This window comes from Rattus norvegicus, chromosome 8 (genome assembly GCF_036323735.1).
Source record: "Rattus norvegicus strain BN/NHsdMcwi chromosome 8, GRCr8, whole genome shotgun sequence".
NCBI lineage: Eukaryota > Metazoa > Chordata > Mammalia > Rodentia > Muridae > Rattus > Rattus norvegicus.
In genome coordinates this window covers 74,912,707-74,938,870 of record NC_086026.1, presented here as the reverse complement: position 1 = coordinate 74,938,870, position 26,164 = coordinate 74,912,707, and the positions used below count along the sequence as shown (strand labels likewise).

The 26,164-nt window shown below is 49.3% G+C and overlaps 1 protein-coding gene across 4 annotated transcripts; it reads left to right on the top strand.

The window, feature by feature from the left end:
* Positions 1-26,164, top strand: Ankdd1a (ankyrin repeat and death domain containing 1A). 4 transcript variants are annotated; one of them, XM_017596076.3, is made up of 15 exons: positions 2-1,379; positions 4,787-4,890; positions 6,813-6,911; positions 8,377-8,475; positions 10,614-10,718; positions 11,410-11,508; positions 12,443-12,541; positions 13,035-13,133; positions 13,460-13,558; positions 17,686-17,781; positions 18,591-18,689; positions 19,000-19,095; positions 19,606-19,810; positions 20,890-21,021; positions 21,798-26,164. In XM_017596076.3, the coding sequence occupies exons 1-15, from the start codon at positions 1,346-1,348 to the stop codon at positions 21,857-21,859; spliced, it is 1,527 nt and encodes a 508-aa protein (XP_017451565.1). In that variant the 5' UTR covers positions 2-1,345; the 3' UTR covers positions 21,860-26,164. The 4 variants fall into 4 exon arrangements, with proteins under 4 accessions (XP_038938402.1, XP_017451565.1, XP_006243362.1 ...); XM_006243300.4 differs by having other exon boundaries at positions 5-1,379; positions 17,683-17,781; XM_039082474.2 differs by lacking the exon at positions 17,686-17,781 and having other exon boundaries at positions 1-1,379.

Below are 26,164 nucleotides of genomic sequence, written 5' to 3'. Positions count from 1 at the left end.
GTGGGGGGAGGGGTGGGATTCCTAGATTAAAGGAGAAGCAAGGGGTGAGGATACCGCTCCATGGAAGAGCATTTGACCACCATGTGTGGGAGACCTGAGTTCAATCTGAAGCGTTCAGGGTGGGCTGGTGGGAAAAAAGCCAAAGGACATTGTGATAAACCAGGCAAAGAAAGGCAAATGCATGTGTTTCCTTTTATGTATAAGATACAAAGTTGATTTTAAAGCAGAGACAAAGAATGTGGTCCTGCAGCCTAGAGAGACCATGGAAAGGGAGGTATGAGAGAAGACCGTTAATGGGCACAGAGCTGCAGTTTGATAGGGGGATTTATTTATTTATTTATTTATTTATCCACTTATTGATAGATTTATTATTAACAATAAACAAAGGAGGGAAAATTTTTTTTGTTTCTTTTTAGTATTAAATTACAGGAAAATAAGCCCAAAGCATGGGTCTAGTGTGATTTGACTGTCATGGAATTATAAGATTGTGATCATGCTCTAATAATTAAAGGCTACATCCATGTGGAGAAGTGGAGGATGTTGGTGACACAGTTAACACTGGGAATTGACCCTTCAGCTAGTCTCCAAAAAGAATGACAGGGAATGAGCCTGCTGAGGGGAAAGGGTTGGGACAGCATTCTGCCCAGAAAGGAATAGCAGTTTTTTAGACCCTTAGGCAGCACGGAGGGTGGTTCATTTTGCTGGAGGAATTTTTACAATGTTAATTTCATTAATTTGTTTAGCTTTCATTTATTTTACTTCCTTCGGGTTAAAAAGTCTTTCCCCTCCTTTCTGCCAGTCCGGGATTCCAGAATGCCAGCCTTAGGCTGTTGCCCCTAGCAGAGCACTCTCGCTGGGACAGCTGCACCTTCTGCTCTGGCATCTGGCACTGCTTAGCCTTCTCCGCGTTTCTGTTTGATTGCGTTTGGTTTTGGCCAATCTAAGTAATGTAATTGATATCTTATTTTTGTTGTAACCCGATTTTTCTGATCGTGAATAAATCTTTTGTCCTATGTCTGTAGGCTTGGTGAGGTAGTGGGGGTCTGAAGTGTCCAAAGTGGGAGGGCCTGTTGAGGCATCAAGGTTGGGAGGGTCCCAGGGGAGCTGCGTGCAGGGGACCTGGGGCAGCTTGAAGGCACAGATCGGGGGTGGAAGCTGCGGGTACTCGGGTCGGATTCACAGATGGGTTGAGAGCAAGCAAGAGCTACAGAGAGCTACCGAATTACCCCCCCCCCCACACACACACACACACCCGCCCCTCCACCCGCTCTGCGCGCTCCCGGTTCTGAGCTCTCCTCGCCCTGGCAACTAAGCATCTAGCAAGGGCGCAGCGCGGAACAGCAGCATGGAGGAGGAGCTGTCTTGGGAGACCCACGGCTGTAAGTCCCGGTGCTGCGGGCGGGGGATTGTGAGGGCGGGAAGAACGGAGCCTGGTGGGAGGATGCCAGGTTCACAGAGGGCGACCCAAGGAGAGGCTGGCTCTTGGCCTGGCCACCTCTGTCTCGGTTTTTTCTGTGGCTCCCGGGGAGAAAAAACAAAACAAAGAGAAAAACAGAAGAATGTCGCACAGGTGTAGGGCGCAGTGGCTGCACATCTGGGACTCAGGGTGTCCTGAACACGACAAGGCGGGAGTGACAGCGATCCTTGTTAATAACTTGCTTTGTGAGGCAAGCCTTAAAGCAGGTCAGGTCAGTCTTCTACCCTTGCCACCATCTGGGTCGGCCCTACTGCCATCTCCATTTTTTTTTTTTCCCAGATGAGAAAGCCAAGGGTCAGGGTGAGGTCACGTGACTGTATATTGGTAGAAGTGCTGAAATCAGGAATAGGAGCGCACACAGCTTGGTGGGTAGAATGTTTGTGTAATATGCCCAAGGCCTTGGGTGCCGTCGCAAGCACCATGTAAAACCAGGCATGGTGGCACACATCTGTAATCCTAGCACTGGGGAAGTAGAGGCAGGAGGATCAGGAATTCAACATCATCTTCCCTCCTTGGTTAACCAAGGAATCCAAGGCCACCTGGGCTACAAGGGACCCTGTCAGCTGCCACCTCCACCCCCAAAACAAACACTTAAAGATACCAGTTCACCCAGAATAAAATGGGGGGTAGACACCATATCAAAGGAGGAACCAGGATCTAGGAAAGAGGTGCTGTGGTCAGCCCTAGCCCTGAGTGAGGCAAGGAGCTCTGGAGCCTCTTTTAGGACGAACTCAGAAACAGGATCTCTAGATGTGTGGGCGGCATACACGTAGCTTCCCACGCCGCTCTCCTGGGAGACCTTAGACTCCTGCCTGGGAGAGGGAAGAGGACTGAGCCATGACCTCCGTTGAGAAGTCTTAGTCTGCTGCCCAGGCCACTGAACCCAGGTGTGCTTTCTCAAATCCCCATAGACCTGCCCACTGGATTTCAAACTGCTGTAGCCAGCTGCTGCCATCCACCCAGATGAGTGAGAAATGGGTCCTGGGCTCCCTTAAGCCTAAGTAGGGCTTTAACATTTTTTTGTTTCATTATTTATTTTATTTATTTATTTTTGAGACAGATTCTCACAGTGTATTCCTGGGGGGTGTCTTCGAATTCACTGTGTAGACCAGTTCGTAGATCTCCCTCCAAGTGTTGGGATTAAAGGCATGGGCCTTGCTTTGTTATTTTTACGTATTTATGTGTGTGTGTGTGTGTGTGTGTGTGTGTGTGTGTGTGTGTGTGTGTGTGTGTGCTCGCGCATGCGTGCTTTCTTATGTGTACCTGAAGAAACCAGAAGAGGGCGTCAGATCCCCTAGACCTTAGTTATAGGCAGTTACCAATCACCAGATGTGGGTGCTGGTAACCACACTCAAGTTCTCTGTAAGAGCAGCAACTGTACTTAAGTACCACGCCACCTCCAGGTCATCCCCTCAGCCCCACCTTTTTATGAGACAGGTCTCATGTAGCTCACATTGGATTTCAACTTGCTGATGCTGTCCTTGAACTCCTGGCCCTCCTTCATCTCCTGAGCATGCACCACTACACCTAGCAAGGTGCCGATTCTTTCAGAGAGGTCACAGAGTTCTGCTGGGGTCAAAGGATCCTTAAGGATTCTCCCAGCCGAAGGAAGAGCAGGGAACTTAAGGGGGTGTGGTTCTGAGCAGAGGAACCAACGCTCACACAATCTCAGGGGTCAGAGAGCCTGGTGTGCATTGCTGAGGCTGGAGATGTGTGGGGCGAGCAGCATGGACAGGCCAGGTATCATTCTAACTCTGTCACTTCAGTGTATGCTCTCCCTGCCCAGACACTGACCATCTGTCCCTGGATGCACAAAGGACGAGGCTCGTGTGTGGAGGGAAGGGAACAACTTTCAGGAGTTGATTCTCTCCTTCTACCTTGCTTTTGAGGCAGCATCTCCCTTGCAGTTTCTGTCAAACTGTGGTGCATGCTCTGGATTGGCTGACCTGCAAGCTTCTGGGCAGTTCTTCTCTTTCTGCCTCCTAACTGATGCCAGAATTACAGATGCACTCCACTGCAACTGATGCCAGAATTACAGATACACTCCACTGCAACTGATGCCAGAATTACAGATGCACTCCACTGCAATTGATGCCAGAATTACAGTTGCACTCCACTGCAATTGGCTCTTCACATGAGCCCTGGGAATTGAACTCATGTTGTCAGGCTTGCATGCCAACACCTTCACTTTTACTGAACCATCTCGAGCTTTCTTTTACATTAATTATTCTATCTATCTATCTATCTATCTATCTATCTATCTATCTATCATCTATCTATCTATCTATCTATCTATATCTATCTATCTATATTTGCGTGTGTGTCTGTATGTCTGTGTCTGTGTTTGCATGCGCGCGCGTATGCAGGCACTCGTGATGTGCCTGTGGAGGTCACAGGCTAACTTTTGGGAGTCAGTTCTTTCTCTCCACTATGTGGGTCTTGGGAATTGAGTTTGGGCTGTCGTCAGCTTTGGTAGCAAATGTCTTTACCAAAGGAGCCATCTCATACTCTCCCCCCACTCCTTTTTATAGATTTTTTTTTTGCATGAGTGTCCATGTCTGTGTGTGAATAAGTGCATGGGTGGGTGCCTCAGAGGCCAGAAGGAAGTGTCGATCCCCTGAAGCTAGAGTGATGGGCAGAGGTAAGCCTTCCAAGATGGCTGCCGAGATCTGAACTCTGAGCGCCTGGAGGAGCTGTAGTGCCCTTAACTTTTGACCCGTCTTTTAAAGTACATTTTTATTTATTGCCTTTGTGTATAGGAAGGTATGTTTGTATCAGAGTGTTCATGTAGATGTCAGAGGGCAACTTGCAGAAGAAAATTTTCTCCTTTCTACTGTGCAGGTCCGGGGTATCAAACTCAGGGGCCAGGCTTGGCAGCAAGCATTTACTCTCTGACCTGCCTAGACAGTCCACTCTTTTCTTTTTAAATTGAGTTCGAGGGATCTGAGCCCAGTTGCTCAGATGTCACATTTACAAGGTACTTTCCCTAAGCCATCCTCCCTGTGCCCTGAAGATGCTTTGAAAGGGACAGAGAATACAGAGAAGGGAACCTGCTAGTCGGGCAGACGTGAAGGTGAAAGGGTTAAATTAAGGGGCAAGGAGAAAAGAGGGGGAGAAATGAGAAGGTCTAAAAATGGGAGGCTCCACCTCTGATCTCCCTCAGGGTGGCACATTAAATCCACACTGTCATCTAACCTGGGTTAAGTCAAAAGTGGTCAAAGGTTGGGAATGATCCAACCATTGCCAAACCATACCTAAGAGTGTGGGGGTCCCTTCCTCTTATCCCAACCCCTACCCCTTTCTCCTCAGTGCTTCCCCTGGAGAGACAGCTCCATGAGGCCTCACGAAACAATCAGGTGGGGAAGATGAAGGAGCTGCTTGGGAAGAGGGTTAACATCAGGGCTAGAAACCACGTGAGTATGACCGAATGACTGACCGTACACCCCATGGGACAAGTCTGTGCCAGAGGAGGTGTGTTTGCGTGCACTGACTTGTGGGAAGGCCCATGCTGGGTCCATTGCCTGAACTGGTCTGAGGGTCAGGATTCCAGGCCAGGCTTTGGCAGTTCCAGAGCTCGGGCTATGAATCTGTGTGGCCCATCTGGAAGGCACATCTACAAGACAAAGGTGGAGCGGTGCAGTGGGCAGGGTTCTGGGGACCATGAGGGACCAGGCTCCAGACTCCAGAGAGTGTGTGTGAGGCAGTTCGGCTCTCTTAACCCCAGCTGACCCCACTGTGTGTGAAAAGCTGAGGAGGCACAGGCCCATCATGGTAGTCTGGTAGTCAGGCAGAGGAGCAGTAGGGCCCATGGTCTTGCTGGGTAAGAGGATAGAGGAAGGAGCATGTCTTCTAAGTGGACGTTAAGACAGGCCCAGATATCCAGAGGGTGGCCCCGCTCTGACTCGGAGCTTCTGGCTCTGAGGGACTTCTTGGATGATGCACTAGGTCTCGATTAGCAGGCATAGAGTGCATCCTTGATGGTTGCAGAGGCTGCACCGTCCGGGGTGATGCAGCATGGCGGACTTCAGTCTTCAGAGCCAGCCTGGGGGTGTAGGGATAATAGCAAGAGTTATGAGTGTGTCTTCAGGGTTCTGGTTTTCAGAGCGTCCCAGCTGCTCAGTGGCCATCATTCAGGTCTGAAGAGATGTGGGGAGAAGGAAGTACTGACCCTGTGTATAGGTCAAGGGAGGTGCAATGGGGCAGAGACAGGTTACTTAAGGTCATGCAGCATGTGACTGGTGACCAAAGCTTTGGTCTCAGCTCCCGGACAAGTAAGTACCTGCAGGGAAGCATGGCCTTGTGGGATGACAGTGCTTTGTCTGTCCATCCATCCACTCATCCATCCATCCATCCATCCATCCATCCATCCATCCATCCGTTATTCATCTTTTCACTAGTTATATTGGCTTACACACTTATTGGTGTCCTCATCCTTTGATTCAATGTATTCACAAATTGGCTCATTTATTTATTCATTCATTCATCGTTCATTCATTCATTCACTAAGGTTACCCTGTGCTAGGTGCTGGGAACAGAGCAGAACCCATGGAATCTGGTGGGGTAGCAAAGACAGCAAACCAATGACCTCATTCCCACTGTGATGAACTGTCCTGTAAGCACAGGGAGGGGTCCAAGGGCTTTGTCCCACCTGGAGATATCCCAGAAAGCTTCCACAGAGTGAGGTGGAACCTGTTGTTTTAGGTAGAGGGGATGGTGTGGCAGAAGCTCTGAAGAAGGAAAGGTCACAGAGATTACACAGAAAAGTAGACTTTCTGTTTGCGACTCTCATGAGCTGAGGGGGCAGAGACTCCACAGATGGAGGCTGGTGGCCCAGTATGCTCACATGGACTGAGGGCCAGAAACCAGAATGAGCTCCCAGGGTGGTGGAGAGTGAGCCAGTCGGCCAGGCTGTGTCAGCTCACTGTGAAGGAAGAACCAGACATGCTGTTTCCCTTGGGGACTTTGAGAGCTGTCTTAGATCACATGTGGCTTCCTAGTAGGAAGAAAGGTTTGGAGCTGGAAACCATCTGGCCCCTCTGAGAAGCAATGGCGGGTGGGGGTCAGTGCCAGGCCACACTGAGTCTTGTAGGTCCAAGAGCAGTGGGAAGAAGCTGTGAAGAGTCTCAGGCAGGGACAGATGGGCCCAGTCAGTGTGTCTTATGATTTGTACCATGTCAGGGAGACGGGACCCCAAGAAGGGCTGGGTCCCCAGCCAGCTGGTCACCATAGCCACCAACGGTCCTTCTTCCCTGCAGGCCAGCTGTCTTGGTAGGGAGGGCGCTGGGGGCAGGCCAAGCAGTCGGGCATAGTGACAATTTTCTTCTTCTCCTGGCAGGTGGGCAGAGTGGCCCTACACTGGGCTGCAGGTGGTGGGCACGAGCAGGCTGTGCGGCTGCTCCTGGAGCACGGGGCTGCTGTGGATGACGTGGACTCGGTAGGGTGTGTGTGTGTGTGTGTGTGTGTGTGAGAGAGAGAAAGAGAGAGAGAGAGAGAGAGAGAGAGAGAGAGAGAGAGAGAGAGAGAGACTAGAGAGAAGGTCTCAGGGAGCCCAAGCTGGTTCAAGGCTGACCTTGAACTCGTGTTCCTTCTGATTCCATTCCCTGAGAGTTCTAAAGAGCTAGGACCACAGGTGTTACCACTATGCACAGTTTATGAAGTGCTGGGGATTGCAACCAGGGCCTCATGCATACTAGGTAAGCACTTTCCCAACTCCATTACATGCCTAGTCCCCAAACTAAACGTCAACTAAATATCCAAATAAATAAATAATTAAAGAAACCACTGGATGTGTGTCACACACCTTTTTTTTTTTTTTTTTTTTTTGGTTCTTTTTTTTTGGAGCTGGGGACCGAATCCAGGGCCTTGCGCTTCCTAGGTAAGCGCTCTACCACTGAGCTAAATCCCCAGCCCCGTGTCACACACCTTTAATCTCAATGTCTAGGAGGCAGAGGCCAATGATCTCTGTACGTTTGAAGCCAGCCTGGTTTATGTAGCACGTTCCAGATCATCCAGGGCTGTATAGTGAGACCCTGTCTCAAAGTAAGCCAACAAGCAAGGGCAGGTGATAACTTGGTGGGTGAAGGTGGGTGCTGTGCAAGCCTGGGAACTTAAATTCAACCATTCGGTCCTCGGAAGCCATAGAAGTGTGGTAGAACAGAGCTAAGGGCAAGGCTCTCTCACCTCCACATGGGCTCCACTGTGTGCACACTCGATATAAGCTGCACGTAGTAACACACATCCTTGATTTCAGCATTTCAGAGGTTCAGACAGGAGGATCAGGAGGTCAAAGTCATCCTTAGCCATGCTGGAGGCCAGCCTGGGCTATGTATGTACCTATCTCAAACAAAACAAAGCAAAATAAAAAAATTCAAACAAACTTGGGGTCTGTTCTCGCCAAACATTTTCTTTTTCAGAGGTCCCACTATTGAAGTGGCAGTAAGAATCGATGTCACCTGTTTTATATTTAGGTTCTATCTAGCAAAAGTTTCCGATAGTCTATCAGCCTCTGGTTTAATAACAGCAAACCTGGGGCTGCAGAGATGGCTTGGCGTTTTAGAGTACTTGTTGCTCTTACAGAGGAACAGGTTTGATCCCTAGAACCCACACTGTGGCTCACAACCATCTATAAATCCAGTTCTGAGGGATCTGATTCCTTCTTCTAACCTCCTCTGGTGCCAGGCATGTACATGGTCCACGTATACAGGCAAAACCTTCATACATGTAAAACAATATAAATAAATCTGCTTAAAATACCAGCAAAAATTTCTGGTTTTTAAGTGTCTAAAGCTTGGGGCTCTCTGAACTGATCTGTACCTATAGATGAATGGTTTGGCCATGTGGTCACAGCCACGCCTCTGCCTCCTCCCTTTCTCCTCACCACCCTGTGTCCTCTCCCCCAGTTTGGAATGACCGCACTCCTCCTGTCTGCCTGGTTCGGCCACCTGCAGATTGTGCAGATCCTGGTCAATGCTGGGGCCAGGGTCCACTGGGAAAGCAAGGTAAGGCCTCAGGCAGTAGCCCCAACCCCTCTGCCTTCACTCTTCACCTGTTTCCCACCTACTTCTGCCTTTGGTGGTTTGCCTAGCCTTCTGGAACCTTCACTCCCACTGAGCTGAGCCCCCCCTAGGCTGGAGACAGGTCAGGGGTGTTTTTATCAGGCAACTCTCTCTCATCTGGTTGTTGTATCCCTCCCTGCTGTGGGTGGAAAGTCTCCACTGTCTGCCAGCTGTTTTCAATATTCACAGCTGGGATGTTAGGAAGGTGAGCTGAGGCAGGAGGTTTTCCTGAGGTCTCCTGTCAGGCTCTGCCTTTCTCATTCTCAGGGTGGCCAGAAGGAAGGTTCAGAATCCTGGATACCAATTCTCAGATCTTGGGTAGTTACTTTAACACCCAAGCTTGTTTCCCATTTGGAAAGGAGGGTTGGAAAGGAGGGTGTACTTACGTACCTCTAAGTAATGGGAGAAGTGAGATCAGTCGTGGGCATAGAATTTCAGACTGGATGAATGCTAGCTCTTTAGGGATCCGGCTTCCTTTAGTACTTGGTGTGTGACTTAAGGGAGCAGAGTCTCACAAATCTGGGTGCTTGGAATCCCCTCCACTGGGATTCATTAGCCCAGGCTGTCCCTGAACTGCTCATAGCTGAGGATGATCCAGCCTCCACCATCTGAGTTCAGGAATTACGCATGCATACCACCACACCTTGTTTGTTCTGTGCTGGGGATGGAACCCAGGGCTTGTGCACGCTAAGCTATCAGTCTATCTACTGAGCCTTATCCCCAAATTGGTTTCCTTTTATGGTGCCAAAAGATGTCTATATTCTAATCTCAGACCCGTGAACTCACAGGTCTAATAGGACAAAAGGAATTTTACAAATGAGATTGTAGATCTTGAAGTGGGAAGGTTTTGTCCCCCCTGGGTTATCCTCTCGGGCCCCTTGTGATCACAGGAGATCACGTGGGAGAGAAGGGCTAACGAAAGATGCTGAAGCCGGAAGTTCAGTCCCAGCCCCCACACGGAGCCAGTGTGTAACTCCAGCAAGCCTAGCCAAACCTTCTCTCTGAGGCCTTGGAAGAAATGTGCCCCCACTCACCCATTTTAGGAATCCTGTGAACCACCGTGTGGGTGATGGAAACCTGGGACCCAGAGCAACAAGTGTTCTTAAATGCTGGCTCTAAAACATATTTTTTAAAAAGACAAACTGCACTTCAGGGATGGAAGTCCTGGGTCATTAGTCCTTTGTAAGTCTGCCCCATTTAAATACCACTCAGGAAATTAAATATTACTCAAGAGACCTCTCTCTTCCTACCCCCCTCCCTCTCAAAGGCTTCTTGTCTCCAGATCCTGCACAGCACATCTGGCCTTTATTCTCCCTGTGAGATTGGGAGGTCAGTTTTAGCAATCTTACACCGAGCACTCATTCATGGCTTCATGTTTTGTTCATGTGTGTGTGCTCTAGTGTGCGCCTGCATGAGTTTACATGCAAAACCTATGTTTAGGTACCCTAAGAGGCCAGAGGACATCAGATCCTTTGGAATTGGAGCTAGAAGCAGGTGTAAGCCTTTGACGTGCTAGGGACTGAACCAGGTCGTCTGGAGAAGCACCCTGCCCTTGACTGCTGATCCATCTCTCCAGCTCTGTCACTTCATTTGCAGCAGTACGAAGGAGGCTGGGGCCTAGAATTCTCACACAGTTGCTCAGAAGGATGTTCTTGTGCTGTGTGATCTCACCTTACAGTTTGGAATCTTTTCTTTTTCCTGTTTATAAAATGTTTCCTAGTTAGGCATGATAGAGAAAAACTTTGGGAGGCTTGGGAAGCTGAGGCAGGAGGATCTCTGTGAGTTTGAGGCCAGCCTGGTCTACAGAGTGAGTTCTAGGCCAGCTACAGATGTGTGCACACTTCCCCTGTGCTCTACATGGAGGTGGTCTGTGCACAAATGCAGACTCAGAGAGGTAAAGGTAACTGAATGGCCCCAAACCAGAGCTGAGGAGCGTGGAGCCAGGCATCCTGGCTGCTGGCTGTCTCACCGGGTCATGCCTAGCTCTGTTCATCATGGACAGCATGGTTGCCATGGAGAGCTGTGTGCTGGGTGACAGGTAGTGTATGAGACTCCAGGGGTCCCCTTGGGCTTGTTTCCAGGATGGTTTGACCTTACTACACTGTGCTGCTCAGAAAGGCCACATGCCAGTGCTAGCCTTCATCATGGAAGACCTGGAGGATGTGGCCTTGGACCATGCAGACAAGGTAAGATCCATGCAAAGCTCTCATTCAACTCTTCCACCGGCTAGGACTTACTGAGTATACCCTACTAGTTGGTGCACTGCCGACAGATTCTATTGGCTCAGGCTCTGCACATCTGGAGTGCATTCTTCGATCAGCTAGAAAAACCGTACTCTACCTTGAGTGTCCCTAGAGGGAACCTGAGGGTTCCTGAATGGGCGGGATGGAAACAGAACATGGTTGGCTCTCATTCCCATCAAGGACTAAACAGGCCAGAGAAAGGAACCTGTTGTTTGCTTCCTGGAGATGGGTTCATTTAGGGAAGGAGAGATTTAGAGTCATTGGAAAGGAGTGGAAAACATCCTTGGAACTTTAAGGGCAGGAAAGAACTCCGAAGGTGTGATTTCTGGTGGACCAGAATCATGAGAGGGAAAGCCAAAGGGGCTGGGAGGGTCCCTGTGGAGTTCTGTCTCAAACCTGAGGATTTCGTCTTTAGGTGGCAGGCAGCAGGGCTCTGAAGGGCTGCAGTAGAAGGGGGAGCTTCTCCCAACAAAGGGGCTGTTGTTCAGAAGCTGAGGCTAGGTAAGAGGTGGCAGGGGGAATGGGGTGGGGAGAGGCAGGTACAAGTACAGAGAGAGGGGAAAGCAGAGGATGGGGTCACGGTAGGCGTGGGCTCTGGTATGAGGAGGCTCATTGTCCCTCGTCTTCCGGCCAGCTGGGAAGAACAGCGTTTCACAGAGCTGCTGAACATGGACAGCTGGATGCTCTGGACTTCCTCGTGGGTTCTGGCTGTGACCACAGTGTCAAGGACAAGGTACAGTGACTGAGAGTAACACTAAAACTCTTGACCAGGCTGCAGCAGCCCTGAGCCTTCTTAGTCCCGGCATCTCTGAGACCCTACTCCTTATCTCTGTTTTCAGATTCTTTGTTATGTGTGTGTGTTGTTTTCCCTGAGTATGTGTATGCCGTGGCATGCCTGGTGCCCTCAGAAGTCAGAAGAGGGTGTCAGATGGCTGTGAGGCTAATGTAGGTGCTGGGAATTGAACCTAGGCACTCTGGAAGAGCAACAAGTACCCTTAAAACTGAGTCATCTCTCCAGCCTCCTAACGCCTACTTCTGACTTGAGTTCTGATAGAGGGAAAGGCCCCAAAAGACCAGAATGTGTCATGTGTCTGATTTCTTCCAGTGCACGTGAGTCAGCTGGTAGGGTATAAGATACCCAGGATGAATTTTCTTCTCTTTTTCTTTCTTTCTCTCCTCCCTCCTCGTTCTTCCTTTGAGATAGTCTCATGTAGTCCAGGCTGGCTTCAAGCTCAGTGTGTACCTGAAATCGACCTGGAACTTTTCACCCTCCCACCCCCCATCTCCCAAGTACTGGATTTATAGTTAGCACTGCCACGCATGGTGTATGTACTCCTGGGGATTGAACCCAGGACCTTGTGCACGCTAGGCAATCACTCTACCCACTGAGCTACCCTTATTGAACCTGCCTTGAATCATAAGAAACAAGAGTGTATGTGGGGGGACACCAGGCCTTGAGAATGCTCCTGGTTGTGGCCTTGGTAGTACACAGGCATGATGCTTGCTCTGTAATCCTGGACATGTCACTCTGGGCCTGAACTTCTGTGCCTGTAAAATGAAGTGGCAGGGGGTGGGCAGGCAGCTCTGGTAGGGATTCTCTGACACACTGACATACATATTCGGGGACCCTGTGTCTGTGAGCCCTTTGAACAGTCTTCTTCCGGCAGGACGGGAACACGGCCCTGCACCTGGCTGCCAGCCAGGGTCACATGGATGTGCTACAGAGACTTGTGGACATTGGGCTAGACCTGGAGGAACAGAACACAGTGAGTCACCTTCTGGGGATATGCACAGATAGATGAGATGTTCTCTGTCTTTGAGGAGGCCCCAATCCGTGGTGCAGTGCGACTTCATCTTGGAAGTGACCTGGAGCAAGAAGCTGAGGGCATTTTCTCACAGCTACCAGGAGGTGGTGAGCAGAAGCCCAGAGATCTGACTGAGTAGGGAGTTGGATAGGCTGGATTGTCAAAACATGAGAAATTGCCACCATCCAGATGGTCAGGAGTGATTTTCTGTCCTAGGAGGGACTAGACTAGTGAGGGAGAGGTGACTTAAGGGACAAGGAGTGCATGGACAGAGGTGTTGATGACAGTCAGCCTGGTATATACATTCCAGTGAGACCATCAGTGTGGGCTCAGGTAACCCTCACTCTTGTTCTCACTAGTAGGTGGTTGAGAGCTCAAATGGCCAGAACAGAGCCATGTGCCCTTCATAGACTTGGCTTCAGCTTCTCCAGTCTCCATTCTTTCCCCGTTTCAGGAGGGCCTGACTGCTCTGCATGCAGCCGCTGAAGGGATCCATGCGGACTGTGTGGTGTTTCTCCTCAGTGCTGGGAGCAATGTGAATGCCCTCACCCAGGTAGCCAGCCCTCCTGAGACTGATGGCTTCCCTGCCCCAAGCTACTGAGTCACAGTTATAAATAGCTAGTTCCTAAATGTTCTGTGAGCGGAAGCTTTAAGGCAGTCAACCTGGGTCTTGGTCTTGGTTTCCTCGTGGCTCAGCTATGCGGCCTAGCAAAAGTCAATGTGGTAAAGCCACAGTGAGCTCTTTGCAGATCACAAGGCCTGGGCAAATCACAGATTTCTCCTGCCATGAGACTTGAATGGCATATGAATCCCAAGCTGCCCCGTCACGCCCACATGAGAGAGCCTTGGAAAATTGCCCTGATGCATGTTTCTCTCCAGAAAGGGCTGAGCTGCTTCCACTACGCAGCCCGCAGTGGCTCCGAGGACATGTCCCGAGCACTTGTCAAGGCAGGAGGGCGCACAGATGTGGCTGACAAGGTAAGTGTTGGGCCTGGATTGGAAGGATCCACACAGCAGTGTTCTGAAGCTGTATTAATTAAGCACAGGAGGGAGAGCTAGGCACTTCAGTCCTGTGGGCTGCGGGGTTGGGGTGGGGCAGGGACTAAGGGAAAAGTGGCATGTCCTGTTCTGATCTTTTGTCAGGAGCAGGGTTGAAACCAAGCTTGGCCACCCTCCCAGCCGAATTCACTACAATTGGCAGACCCAGCCACTTAGTTATATTCTCTCTTTATCGTGTGTGTGTGTGTGTGTGTGTGTGTGTGTGTGTGTGTGTGTGTGTGAAAGAGAGAGAGTGTGTGTGAGTGTGTGTGTGAGAGTGTGTGTGAGAGTGTGTGTGTGAGTGTGTGTGTGTGAAAGAGAGTGTGTGTGTGAGAGTGTGTGTGTGAGTATGTGTGTGTGAGAGAGAGTGTGTGTGAGTGAGAGTGTGTGTGTGAGTGTGTGTGTGTGTGAGAGAGAGTGTGTGTGAGAGTGTGTGTGTGAGTGTGTGTGAGTGAGAGTGTGTGAGTGTGTGTGAGTGTGTGTGTGAGAGAGTGTGTGAGTGTGTGAGTGTGTGTGAGTGTGTGTGAGTGAGAGTGTGTGTGAGTGTGTGAGTGTGTGAGTGTGTGAGTGTGTGAGTGTGTGTGAGAGAGTGTGTGTGAGTGTGTGTGAGAGAGAGAATGTGTGTGTGAGTGAGAGTGTGTGTGAGTGTGTGAGTGAGTGTGTGAGTGTGTGTGAGAGAGTGTGTGTGTGTGAAAGGTGAGAGAGAGAGAGAGAGAGAGAGAGAGAGAGAGAGAGAGAGAGAGATCCTGGCCTTGAGCTCTGGCACTGCCTATCACTTGCAAACTGACTTCACTAAGCCTGTTTTCATATCTGTAGGATTTATTATCACTATGTAAATAAGGAGATACAGATCTCCAAAATATACCTCTCTCCCTCCCTCTGTCTCTCTCTGTGTCTCTCTCCCTCCCTCTGTCTCTCTCCCTCCCTCTGTCTCTCTCTCGGTCTCTCTCTGTGTCTCTCTCCCTCCCTCTGTCTGTTTCTCTCTGTGTCTCTCTCCCTCCCTCTGTCTCTCCCTGTCTCTCTCCCTCCCTCTGTCTCTCCTTGTCTTTCTCCCTCCCTGTCTCTGTCTCTCTGTGTTCACAAGTAGAGGTCAGAGAATAACAGATAGGAATCGGTTCTCTCCTTCCACTGTGAGTGTGGTTCCTGGGATCAGGTCTTCAAGCAGCAAGCATCTTACCCACTGAGCCATCTTACTGACCCAAAAGCTTATATATATATATATATATATATCCCCCCCCCCCCCGGAGCTGGGGACCGAACCCAGGGCCTTGCGCTTGCTAGGCAAGCGCTCTACCACTGAGCTAAATCCCCAACCCACTGTAAATATTTTTAAATTAGAAGTAAAGAAGTCCTTTCCCCTTCCCTCCTTTCCTTTGAAACAGGCTTGATTTGTGTCCCTGACTGGCCTGGTATTCATTATATAGACGAAAAACATACAATTTTTTTTGTTTTGTTTTTATTTTTTGAGACAGGGTTTCTGTGTGTAGCCTTGGCTGTCCTGGAACTTGCTCTGTAGACCAGGCTGGCCTCAAACTCAGAGATCCACTTGACTCTTCCTTCCACATGCTGGGATTAAAGATGTGTGCCACCACAGGCTAGCTAAAAATATGAATTTTAAGTGGTTGTAAAAACAGCCTGGCACATTCCAGTGTTGGTTTTCTAGGGCTTGGGGATCAAGAATGCCTTTCTCCCTATATTCAAATTAATTGTATTCTGCCGTTTTAACAAGTTAACATTTTTTTTTCTTTTCTTTTTTTTTTTGGAGCTGGGGACCGAACCCAGGGCCTTGCGCTTCTTAGGTAAGCGCTCTACCACTGAGCTAAATCCCCAGCCCCCATTTTTTTTTTCTTTTAAGACAGTGTCTTGGGGTTGGGGATTTAGCTCAGTGGTAGAGCGCTTGCCTAGGAAGCGCAAGGCCCTGGGTTCGGTCCCCAGCTCCGGGGGGAAAAAAAAAAAAAAAAAAGACAGTGTCTTGCTATGTAGGCCAAGCTGTCCTCAAGCTCACAAAGACCCTCCTGCCTCCCTCCCAAGTGGTGGAGTCAAAGGTGTGCACCACCACATCTGGCATGAAAACTTTTCTTTGTTCCCTCCCAGATGTTTCCCCAAATGCACAGTGGTACTTTTACCCAAGATTCTAAGCTAAGGCAGTTCCTTGGGAAAGGAGATACTCGAAGCTTTTGGCTATGAAGATCTCAGAGTTCTGACTCCAGTCTAGACGCTCTACCCACGGGTGTCAGGCGTTGCTCACAGGTCATCCGATTACCCTTGATTACTGATGGCTGTGCTTTGGTGACCAGTTTACACTTCTCTTTTAAAAATCCATGTATTTATTGCCAGGCAGAGGTGATTCATGCCTTTAATTCCAGCACTCGGGAGGCAGAGGCAGGCAGATCTTTGTGAGTTTGAGGCTAGCCTGGTCTACAGAGCAGGACCGTCGAGGCTACACAAAGAAACCCTATCTAGAAAGACCAAAAACAACAAAAATCTTTCTCTATTATTATTACATGTGTTCAGAGTACACATGTCTCTCCCCCCACTGTGGGTTCTGGGGATCCAAAATATATGTCTTCCAATACATGCCTGTTTGGCTGTCACTGTGAACAGGGCATCTTTTAAGTGGTGTTTTATGGGCTGAAGGTAGGGCACACGCCTTTAATCCCAGTACTCGGGAGGCAGAGGCAGGCGGATCTCTGGGAGTTTGAGGCCAGCCTGGTCAGAGTGCATTCCAGGCCAGCCAGGGCTACATAGTGAGACCCTGCCTCAAACATAAACTAACACGCTAACAAGCGGAGGCTGAAGAGATGGTTCAGCAGTAAAGCCCACTTGCTGCTTCAGAGGATCCAGGCTCTGTTTCCAGAACCCGTGTCTAGTGGCTCAAGACCTTTGCTGAGAACTCCAGCTCCGGGGCTGGTATACCCTGGCCTCCACAGGCACCTGCACGAACCTCGATTCTCACACGGACAGACATGCAAGCACATGAGTTAAAAAGAATAAATCTTTAAAATAAGTAAATTAGGCTGGAGATTGGTTCAGTGGTTAGGAGCATTGTTGTTCTTGGAGAGGACCCAAGTTTGAGTCCCAGTACTCACGTGGTGGCCCGTAACCATCTGTAACCCTAGTTCCAGGGGTTCTGACACCTGCTTCTGATGTTCACTAGGTCAGGCACGCACATGTTGCACAGACATACATGCAGGCAAAATATTCATACACATAAACATAAACAAATCCAAGACAATAACATTAATTATTTAAAACAATAATTATTTAATTAATTATTTGAAATACTGATACACCGAATGACAGTCGTTGGTCTTTACATGTTATGTCCTATAACCTTTTGATGTTCAATATATAAGTATATATTTTATTATGTGTGTAGGTCTACAGCCTACACCTCACTGGCTTGGTACTACTGCATAGCATGGGTGTCACTGCCCCCTAGAGAGGCGGGTGCTGTGGCCCCTTCACATTGTTATTGGTCAGGAGGCCACGGTGTTCCTCAGCCCTGAACAAGGCCTTAGATAAGTGTTGACTTGTTTAAGGTCTCCTTTAGGTGCCTGACCATTCTCGTTCATTCATTCATTCCTCATTCATTCATTCATTCATTCATTCATTCATCATACATACATCACTGTGGTAAGGCACCTCCCCAGGCACCTCCTAGCTTGGGTTGTGAATTGAGACGCAGTCCCTCACAAGGACACAAACCTTCTTGTGTGGTTCTTAGATCACTATGCAGATTTAATGCAATAGAGAATCAGAAGCTGGTGTTGCTACAAGGAGCCTTAGCAACTGTCACTTGTCAGATAGGAGTAGCAGAGGAGGGTGGAGCAGAGCAAAAAGACAGGTCAAGGTTAAGCCGTGTATGCATACTCAAGGCTCTCTAACCAGCACGAAGACTGTCACCCTCAGTCAGGCCTGCAGTTCCAGGCACTGTGGCAGTGCCTGCCTCTGGTCACCTCTATTGTTTGAGAGACCACAGTGGCCAGACTGACCCCACCGTACCTTCAATCTGCAGTCCTGGAGGAGGGGGCAAGTGACTGATCTGTGTGTCTGTCCCACAGCAGGGCACCACTCCTATGCACCTTGCTGTGAAGCACAACTTCCCTGGCCTTGTTCAGCTCCTCATAGAAGCCCACAGTGATCTGGATGCAATGGACATTGTGAGTGACTGCAAAAGCCATTCAGACCCGGGGTTCTCCCAGCATGCCCTAGAGTTGAGAAATTAATTTCCCTATTTAGCTTTCCAAGGTTGTTGGTTTAATTTTATTCGTGTGTGTGTGTGTGTGTGTGTGTGTGTGTGTGCATGTGAGTGTGAGTGTCTGTGTGAGTGTGTGCTCCCTATGTGCAGGTGCCCTGGGAGGCCAGAGGAGGAGAAAGTCTCCTGGAGCTGGAGTTATAGGCAATTGTGGGCCATCTGATGTGGGCTCTTCTGCCACGAACAGTGCTTGCTCTAAACCACTGGGCCACCTCTCCAGCCTGTATTGTATTGTATTGTATTGTATTGTATTGTATTGTATTGTATTGTATTGTATTGTATTGTATTATATTGTATTTATTTGCTTTAAAGATTTATTTATTTATTATATATAAGTACACTGTGGCTGTCTTCAGACACACCAGAAGAGGACATCAGATTTCATTATAGATGGTTGTGAGCCACCATGTGGCTGCTGGGAATTGAACTCAGGACCTCTGGAAGAGCAGTCACTGCTCTTAACCCCTGAGCCACTTCTCCAGCTTCTAATTTATTTGTTTGTTTGTTTATTCATGTGTTTATTTTTGAGACAGAGTCTCTGTGTAGTCCTGGCTGTCCTGGAACCTACTATGTAGACTAGACTGGCCTTGAACTCACAGAGATCTGTGATCCCTGCCTCTGCCTCCCGAGTGCCAGGATTAAAAGCATTGCGGCTGCGCCTGGTTCCCCCTAAGCTTTTTGTACGCTTTGCTTTCCCCCTCTTCTTTTCTCCAGAGGCAGCAGACTCCCCTCCACCTTGCCGCCGAGCACGCCTGGCAGGATGTAGCAGAGATGCTCCTCATTGCTGGAGCCGACTTAAGCCTGAGAGATAAGGTACCTGTGCTCTAAGCAGCCCCTCTTTCAAGCTGTGAGGCTTCCTCCATTGACAGGCGTGATGCCAGGGCCAGTAATAATAAATACAAATAAATATAATAGTAACACTGCGATGATGATGATGATGATGATGATGATGATGATGATGATGATTCCACATCTATACCATGCAGCCCAGGAAACCTTTCTGTTTCTCAATGTGGACCACTGGAAGCACTTCCTTAGGGCAGGAGGTTTTGTGAGTCCAGAGGCAGCCCTGCCCTGCCCTACTCCCACCCTGTACAAGCCTCCCTCTGCCTTTTCTTTGCAGCAAGGGAAAACAGCCCTGGCAGTGGCTGCCCGTAGCAACCACATCAGCCTGGTGGACATGATCATAAAAGCTGATCGTTTCTACCGATGGGAGAAGGTACTACCTCCATTGATCTCTCCAGTCTTGGCTGTGCATGGAACCTCAACCTATCTCTAAGTGGGTGGTCATCTCTGCCTGGGGTACCATCAAGAGTATGAGGAACCCGATAGGCAAGCATCCAGCCACACTGAGATAAGGCAGACTTGCGTCTGTGCTGGTAGGATCCTGGCCAGGGAATAAATTGGTTTGAATACATCAACTTCATGGTGATAAAGAAATGGCGTGAGAGCAGAGAGGTCTCGGCTGGAGGCTTCCTGGAGGAGGTGGCACAGTAGTGCTCTTTTGTCTGTGGCAATGGGTTGAAAGTCAGGGAGGTGCGTTCTAGCGGGAGGAACAGCGTGAGTGAGTTGGGGTCCAGTTGTCAAGGCAAGGCACAGTTAGGTGGGGTGGCAGACATGAAGTCACAGACTCGTGCTGATTCAGTTCCCCGGGCTCGGTAACACCTGTATCATGAGGAGGAGCTTCAGGCCCCAGACGGCTCTTGCATTTTCGGGATCTGCCCCACAGGACCACCTTTCATGCAGGGATGACAGTGACCTCTCTAGGAAGAACTTAACCTTTAAGCAAGACCATCGGCAGGAGACGCAGCAGCTCCGCTCCGTGCTTTGGCGACTAGCCTCCCGGTATCTGAGGCCCAATGAGTGGAAAAAACTGGCCTATTCCTGGCAGTTCACAGAGGCTCATGTCTGTGCCATTGAGCAACAGTGGACAGGTACTGCATTACCCTGCCCTGCCCGCGGGCAGCCAGTGGTTGTGGGCATGTGAGGTGAATTCCGTGTTTTGTGCTGCTGGAGAAAGAAGCTTGTGTGAGCCACAGCCCAGCTCCACTCTACTTCCAAAGCTCTTCGGGCTTCTTGCACAGGCTCTGCCTCCCTATTCTACCTTCCTTTTTGACCTTGAATTTTGCAGAATCAGCTGGAACCATACCCACACTCAGCTAACGCCACTCCCCATGTGGGGGAGGCAGGGGAAGAGAGAGAGATGACTGTTGTCACTCATAATATCAGTTTAGACATTTTGGTACAAAGAAACAGAAATAAAGCAAGCTATGCTGGGGCAATGACTCAGTGTGTGTGCGTGCGTGCCTGTGTGTGTGTGTGTATGTGTGTGTGTGGGGGGGTATGTGGGTGTGTGATGTATATGAATGTGTGTGCACGTGCATATGGTGTGTGCACCTGTGCCCTTGCATGTGGAGGCTCGAGAGGGGCACTGAGAGTCCTGCTTCATCACTCTTCCTGTCACAATGAAGCTGGAGCTTGCTGGGTGTTGTCCAGGCTGCTGGCTGACAAACCCTAGTGATGCTTCTTTCTCCACACATCCCACACTCCCAGAACTGAGGTTACAGGCGCACAGAGGCGTGCCCAGCTTTTACATGAGTGTTGTGGGTGTGAGGGCAAGTCCTCACATTTGCACACTGGGTGATCTTGCCCACAGAATCATTGCCCCAGCACCATACGCTTTGTTTTGATTTCTTTTTGTTCCTTTGTACCAGTTAAAGATGATGCATATGACTGGGTATCCTAGTACCTTGAGGAATAAGCTCTCTCTTTTTTTTTTTTAAGTCACATAGGCAGGTAGATACCTCAGAGAAAACCTAAGGCTATGGAACAGCCTGAGACGCCAGTCACCAAGCCCCTCAATCTGAGAAGCTGTGCCCTAACCTCCAACCCAGGCCACCTAGAGCAGAGAGAAGGGTGTCTTTCCAGCTGGGTGTATTCAGGATGCAGTAGAGGGCAGCGTACACATGCTCTGGGAGGATGCCAAGGCGACCTCTCCTCTCATCCTCTACAGGAACTAGGAGCTACCAGGAGCATGGTCACCGGATGCTGCTCATCTGGCTGCATGGTGTGGCCACAGCTGGGAAGAACCCCAGCAAAGCACTGTTCGAGGACCTCATGGCCATTGGCAGGAGAGACTTGGCAGGTAAGCAAGGCCCGGCTGCCATGCTTGGACCCTCAAAGCGCTGCTCAGACCAGAGCCCTGTGTAGCTGGTCGTGGGCAAACTGAAAAAGACTGGTCCTTACTCATCAGTGTCTTTGAGTAGGTTAGCCCTGTAATTGTGCCAGCAAACCCTGTGCCCTTCACAGCCACCAAAGCCACCAATGACACTATAATCATTACCTCCCTGGCTGTCCCTGCCTTCTAGTTGGAGTAAGGCTGAAAGTCTTGGGACTTCTTTTTCACAGACATTAGGAGAGATGAGCCCCAAACTGGCTTAAACATTGAGTCGAGCCTTCTGAAGCCAGCTCAAGATACTTAACTATTCTAATCCTAAATGACTAATGTGGGACTCCTATAGTGTCTTGGGACTTTCAGACAAGCAGGATCAAAGGTGGTGGAACTGATCCCCCATTAAAGGCAAGCTGGCTTATGAAAAATCCTTAAGCAGTGGACTTATCCATCAACATGGACAGCTTCAGGGTGGCTACCCGGCAGTTCCTGGAAGCCACGGAGGTTATGTTGGCTATGAAGCAACAGGCAAAATAGTTCTTGCTGTGAGCTGGGATCTGAACTCAGGTTCTCTGCAAGAGCAACACATGTTCTCAACTACAGAGCCATCTCTCCAACCTTCCCAAATAATCTGAAGAATAGCAGTGTGTCTTCTCTTAGCACGAAATTCACAGGAAATTAGGACACAAACCAACCCAGGGAGGAAGGGCAGATGCAACTCTAGGTAACAGGGGCCTTGCGTTCTACAGAAAGCACCAGGAAGATGGCAAACGGTGAGCCCACGGCCCCCAGGAGGTGTACAGTCATGTGAGCTTCTGGAACGCCTGGAGACTACCTGCACGGAAGAGGATGTCTATAAGGGCTTTCCGGGCAGCCTCTGCACACAGACCTCCAGCTGCCGCTACCGAACATGGAGCCCAGCAGGAAATGCCAGCACTTTTTGAAGGATGGGCCATGGGTCTATTCTAGGTTTTCTGGGTCATCGTGTCCCAGGAGTGTGGCCCTTCTTTCTAGCTCTCGACTTATTTTGTTGTGTTCGTGAGGGTGCATATGTATGTGCCTGTGTCACGGGCGTGTGGAGGCCAGAGGACGCTTGGTGGGGTATTCCTCCCCAGGCACTGTCCATCTTGGGGTTTTCTTTTTGTTGTTGTTGTTTGAAACAGTCTGTCTGTATGTTCCCAGCAGTCATGGAATACCTTGTGTTTTTGAGGCAAGGCCTCTCATTGGCTTAACTAGTCTGACTGGCCAGTGAGCCCAGTGACCCTCCTGCTTTGTCTCTCTGTGCCCCGGTTTTGATGTGGGTTCTGAGGATCAAACTCAGTTCCTCAGGTTGCATGGCCAATGCTGTACCAACTGAGCTCTTCTCCCCAAGCCTCTCCGCTCATTCTCACCGCCAGCCATCACCGTAGAGCATCGGGAAGCACCCCTGAGGTCTGTACAGCCAGGGAGGAAAAACAGCTTACCCAGGTCATTCCACAATTCAAGCTACGTCAAACCAGCAGCCCTCCAACCCCAGCCTGCAGGAAGGGCCTCATTCATTCAAACTGGACAGTCCTTAACTCATCAAGGACAACTCAGTGCTCCCTAGGGCTAGGCAGACAGGAGCTGCCCAGCTGATTCCACAGCTGTTTGCATTTAGTGCATTTGTATAATCGAGAGCCCAGGAGGCAGGCGCTCTGCTGCTCTTCCCTCTGATCAGGAAATTGGATATATGATGGGATATATAACTTTTTAAGTGTTTCTTTGGTCTTTTTTATCTTGAAGTCACTTCAGACTTACAAAAAAGATTGCAAAATAGAACTGAGAATGTTCAAGTGTTCTGCACACAGCCTCTCTAAACATCAACTCTTGCATAACTACTGTGTGGATTTGTAAACCCAGGAAGTTAGAGGTGGGAGAGGTGGCTCGGTGGTTGAGAGCATTGTTCTTGCAGAGGACTCTGAGATCAGTTCCCTGCACCCATATGGCAGCTTAGAGCTATTCATAGCCCTCACCCTAGGTGATCTGACACTCTCTTCTGGCCTCCAATGTTACTGCTTGTACGTGGTGGTGGTGGTGGTGGTGTGTGTGTGTGTGTGTGTGTGTGTGTGTGTGTGTGTGTGTGCAAACATTCATATATAAAAAAACTTTTCTAAAATTTAGGAAATTAGCAGTTTATAAACTACTCATTAATCTCAAACCATATTCAAATTTTGTCAATGTTCTGTCACCTCTTAGGATCACAGATTACATTTAGACATTTGTGTTGCTATTCTGTTTCTTTGGTGCTGACATATGCTAAATACCGCTATACCACCGAGTTTACAACTTCAGTCTTTGCTTTTGCTTTAGATAGGGTCTCTCCAGGTAGCCCACGCAGGCCTCAAACTTGAGATTTTCCCACTCTAGCCTCCCAAATATGGAGATTATAAGACATACACGACCAAACACCCCTGGCGTAACTTTTACCCATTTATTGAGTGTGTCACACCTGTGGAGGTCAAAGGATAACTTGGCAGAGTTAATTCTCTCCCTTGACCTTGTGGGTCCTGGGGTTGGAGTCAGGTCATCAGACACGAGGGCACTTTCACCCACTGAGTTGTCTGCTGGGCCCCTCCTCCCTCTCATAAAAGATTTTAGATTTAAAATGTTTCTTTTCTGTCTGTTTTGCATGCTTGTATATATGCACACCATGTAAATGGTTGGTACCCTAAGAGGTCAGAAGAGGCATCAGATTCTCTGAAACTGGGGTTCCAGAGCTCATGAACCAGTGTGGGTTTTAGGAACAGAACCCAGGTCCTCTGCAGGAGCAACAAAGTATCCTTAACTGCTGTGCCATCTCTCAGCCCTCGTCTTAGTCCCAACAAGAGGGCTCTGGGACAGCATGCCCAGTTAAACATGCTGAATCGTCAGGATAGTTCCTAGCTGCACATCCAGGATGGACCCACTGGCCATTGTGGCTACGGAGCAGTAGGTATGGCCGGGAACTGAATTCTCAGTTTTATCTAAGTTTTTGTCTTCCCCCAACCCCTGAGACAGAGTCTCTCTGTGTAGCCCTGGCTATCTTAGAACTCTCTGTGTAGACCAGGTTGGTCTCTAACTCACAGAGAACTGCCTGCTTCTGCCTCCGGAATGCTGGGATTAAAGGTGTGTGCCACCACTGTACAGCCCATGTTATTTAGTTTTAACTATTGAAAAAAATAGTGGTAGTTTTGTTTTTCCATTTTTTTTTCTTTTTTTTTTCGGAGCTGGGGACCGAACCCAGGGCCTTGCGCTTGCTAGGCAAGCGCTCTACCACTGAGCTAAATCCCCAACCCCGTTTTTCCATTTTTTAATAGTACTGGGGTTCATGATAGGCATGAATTGTACTTATACCCCAATTTATCTGAATTTTAAGCAAGCAAATGGCAAGCTTCCTGGACAGCAGAGCTAGACTGCAGCTTTACTCTGAAGTGTCAGGCAAGCACAGCTCGTGTGTGTGTGTGTGTGTGTGTGTGTGTGTGTGTGTGTGCACCAGTAGGAAAATGTGGTTCCAGGGGCTGTGACTCCGGAAGTGTGGTTGTCTACCATGAGTCAGACGCTGTGAGACAACCTACTAGTGGTCGCCAGAGGGACTGCGGTCTCAGGAGGACACAGCTCAGAAGAGCAGCACAGTTCTCCGCTGGGCAGGAGACAGAATGGAAGCAGGTGGACCTGGAAGAGGCTTTGGTCGTCGCAGGTGGCCGTCCCTCCCCCCTGGTCTAGTCGCCACTTTCTTTCCTGTCCTCCCCACCTTCCTCCCTTCCTTCCTTATTTTAATCTAACAGTCCCTCTTTCCTTCCATCCCTCCCTCCATTTCTCGCAGACTTATTTCCATACTGTGTTATATACAGGGGTATACAGATATACTTTTTTTTAGACAAGGTCTCATTACATAGCTCTTGCTGGCCCTGAACTTGCTGTATAAACCAGGCTGGCTTCAAACTTGGGAAGAAGCTTTGTGCCTTCGCTTCCCAAGTGCTGGGATCACAGCTATGTATGCACCACAGCACCTGTCCAACACAAACATACAATCTAGGCTGTTAAAATACAATCTAGACTCCTGTCCCACTAAACACACAGAAAAACCGTTAGCTCTTCCAGGTTTGAGGCTGGGTCTCCCCAGATTGGTGCCAAAAAAGAACCATCTCTTCATGGCATAAGAAACAGCTGAGCCAGCAGCATTCCCAGGACCCGAGGGGAGGAAAGAAGAAAGAAATAACTGGAGGGTGGTGGGATTCTAGCCCAACTTCCAGAAGGCCTGACTGGCTCTAGACCTCTGGGATGGGAGTAAGTCTGGACCCATAGTTGGAGCTAGGTCCAATGTCCGTGTTCCCTTAGAACCCATGGACCTTGGATGCTCTCTTACTGAGTGGGCGCTGGTGTCAGAAGCTGGCACTGTCCGTGCAGTGAGGTGCTGCTCCGGGGCCTGCCATACGGTTATGGTTGCTGTTGAACTCTAACTTTTCTTTTTAAGTGGGTAACCTCACAGTTGCTGCTCCAGACCCAGCTGGTGCCCCGTGGGCTGACTGCTCCCCTCCCTTGCTCCTCATTGCCTGACAGTGCAGCCTCTCAGGCCACACACTGAGCTGCAGGGTTCAGGCCAGGGCACAGAGGCGCAGGTGTGCAGCCCAGTGTGACAGTCAACTGCAGCCGAAGATGCCGATGCAAGGAGCCTTCCCAGCCTGCACGGTACACAGGAGGTCTTCCTGTTGTCCCAAACAGGGACCTTGTCTCCCTATGTAGCCCAAGTTGGTCTCAAACTCCCTTTTGTCCTGCAGCAATCCCTGGGTGCTGCAATTACAGGGGTCACCCACTCACCTTGCCTGAAGTTCTTTATCTCCATGGCACTTCCAAACGTTTATAACTTTTTTCCCAAATAAAACAACCAATTGTCTTCTAGAGATTGTTAAAATAAAAACTGCTTTGTCTGCACAACGGAATAGTACATGGTGGTGAAACAGAGACTACATATTGTTATGGAAGGAGCTTCAAGATCAATTCAGTGAAAAAGAAATCAAGTTATGGATCAATGTGTAACTGCTTACTGCTCGACAACAGAAAGTGTCTTTTTATCTGTAGATGTTTTTATAAATAAAAGCTAGAAGAAAGCTCAGAA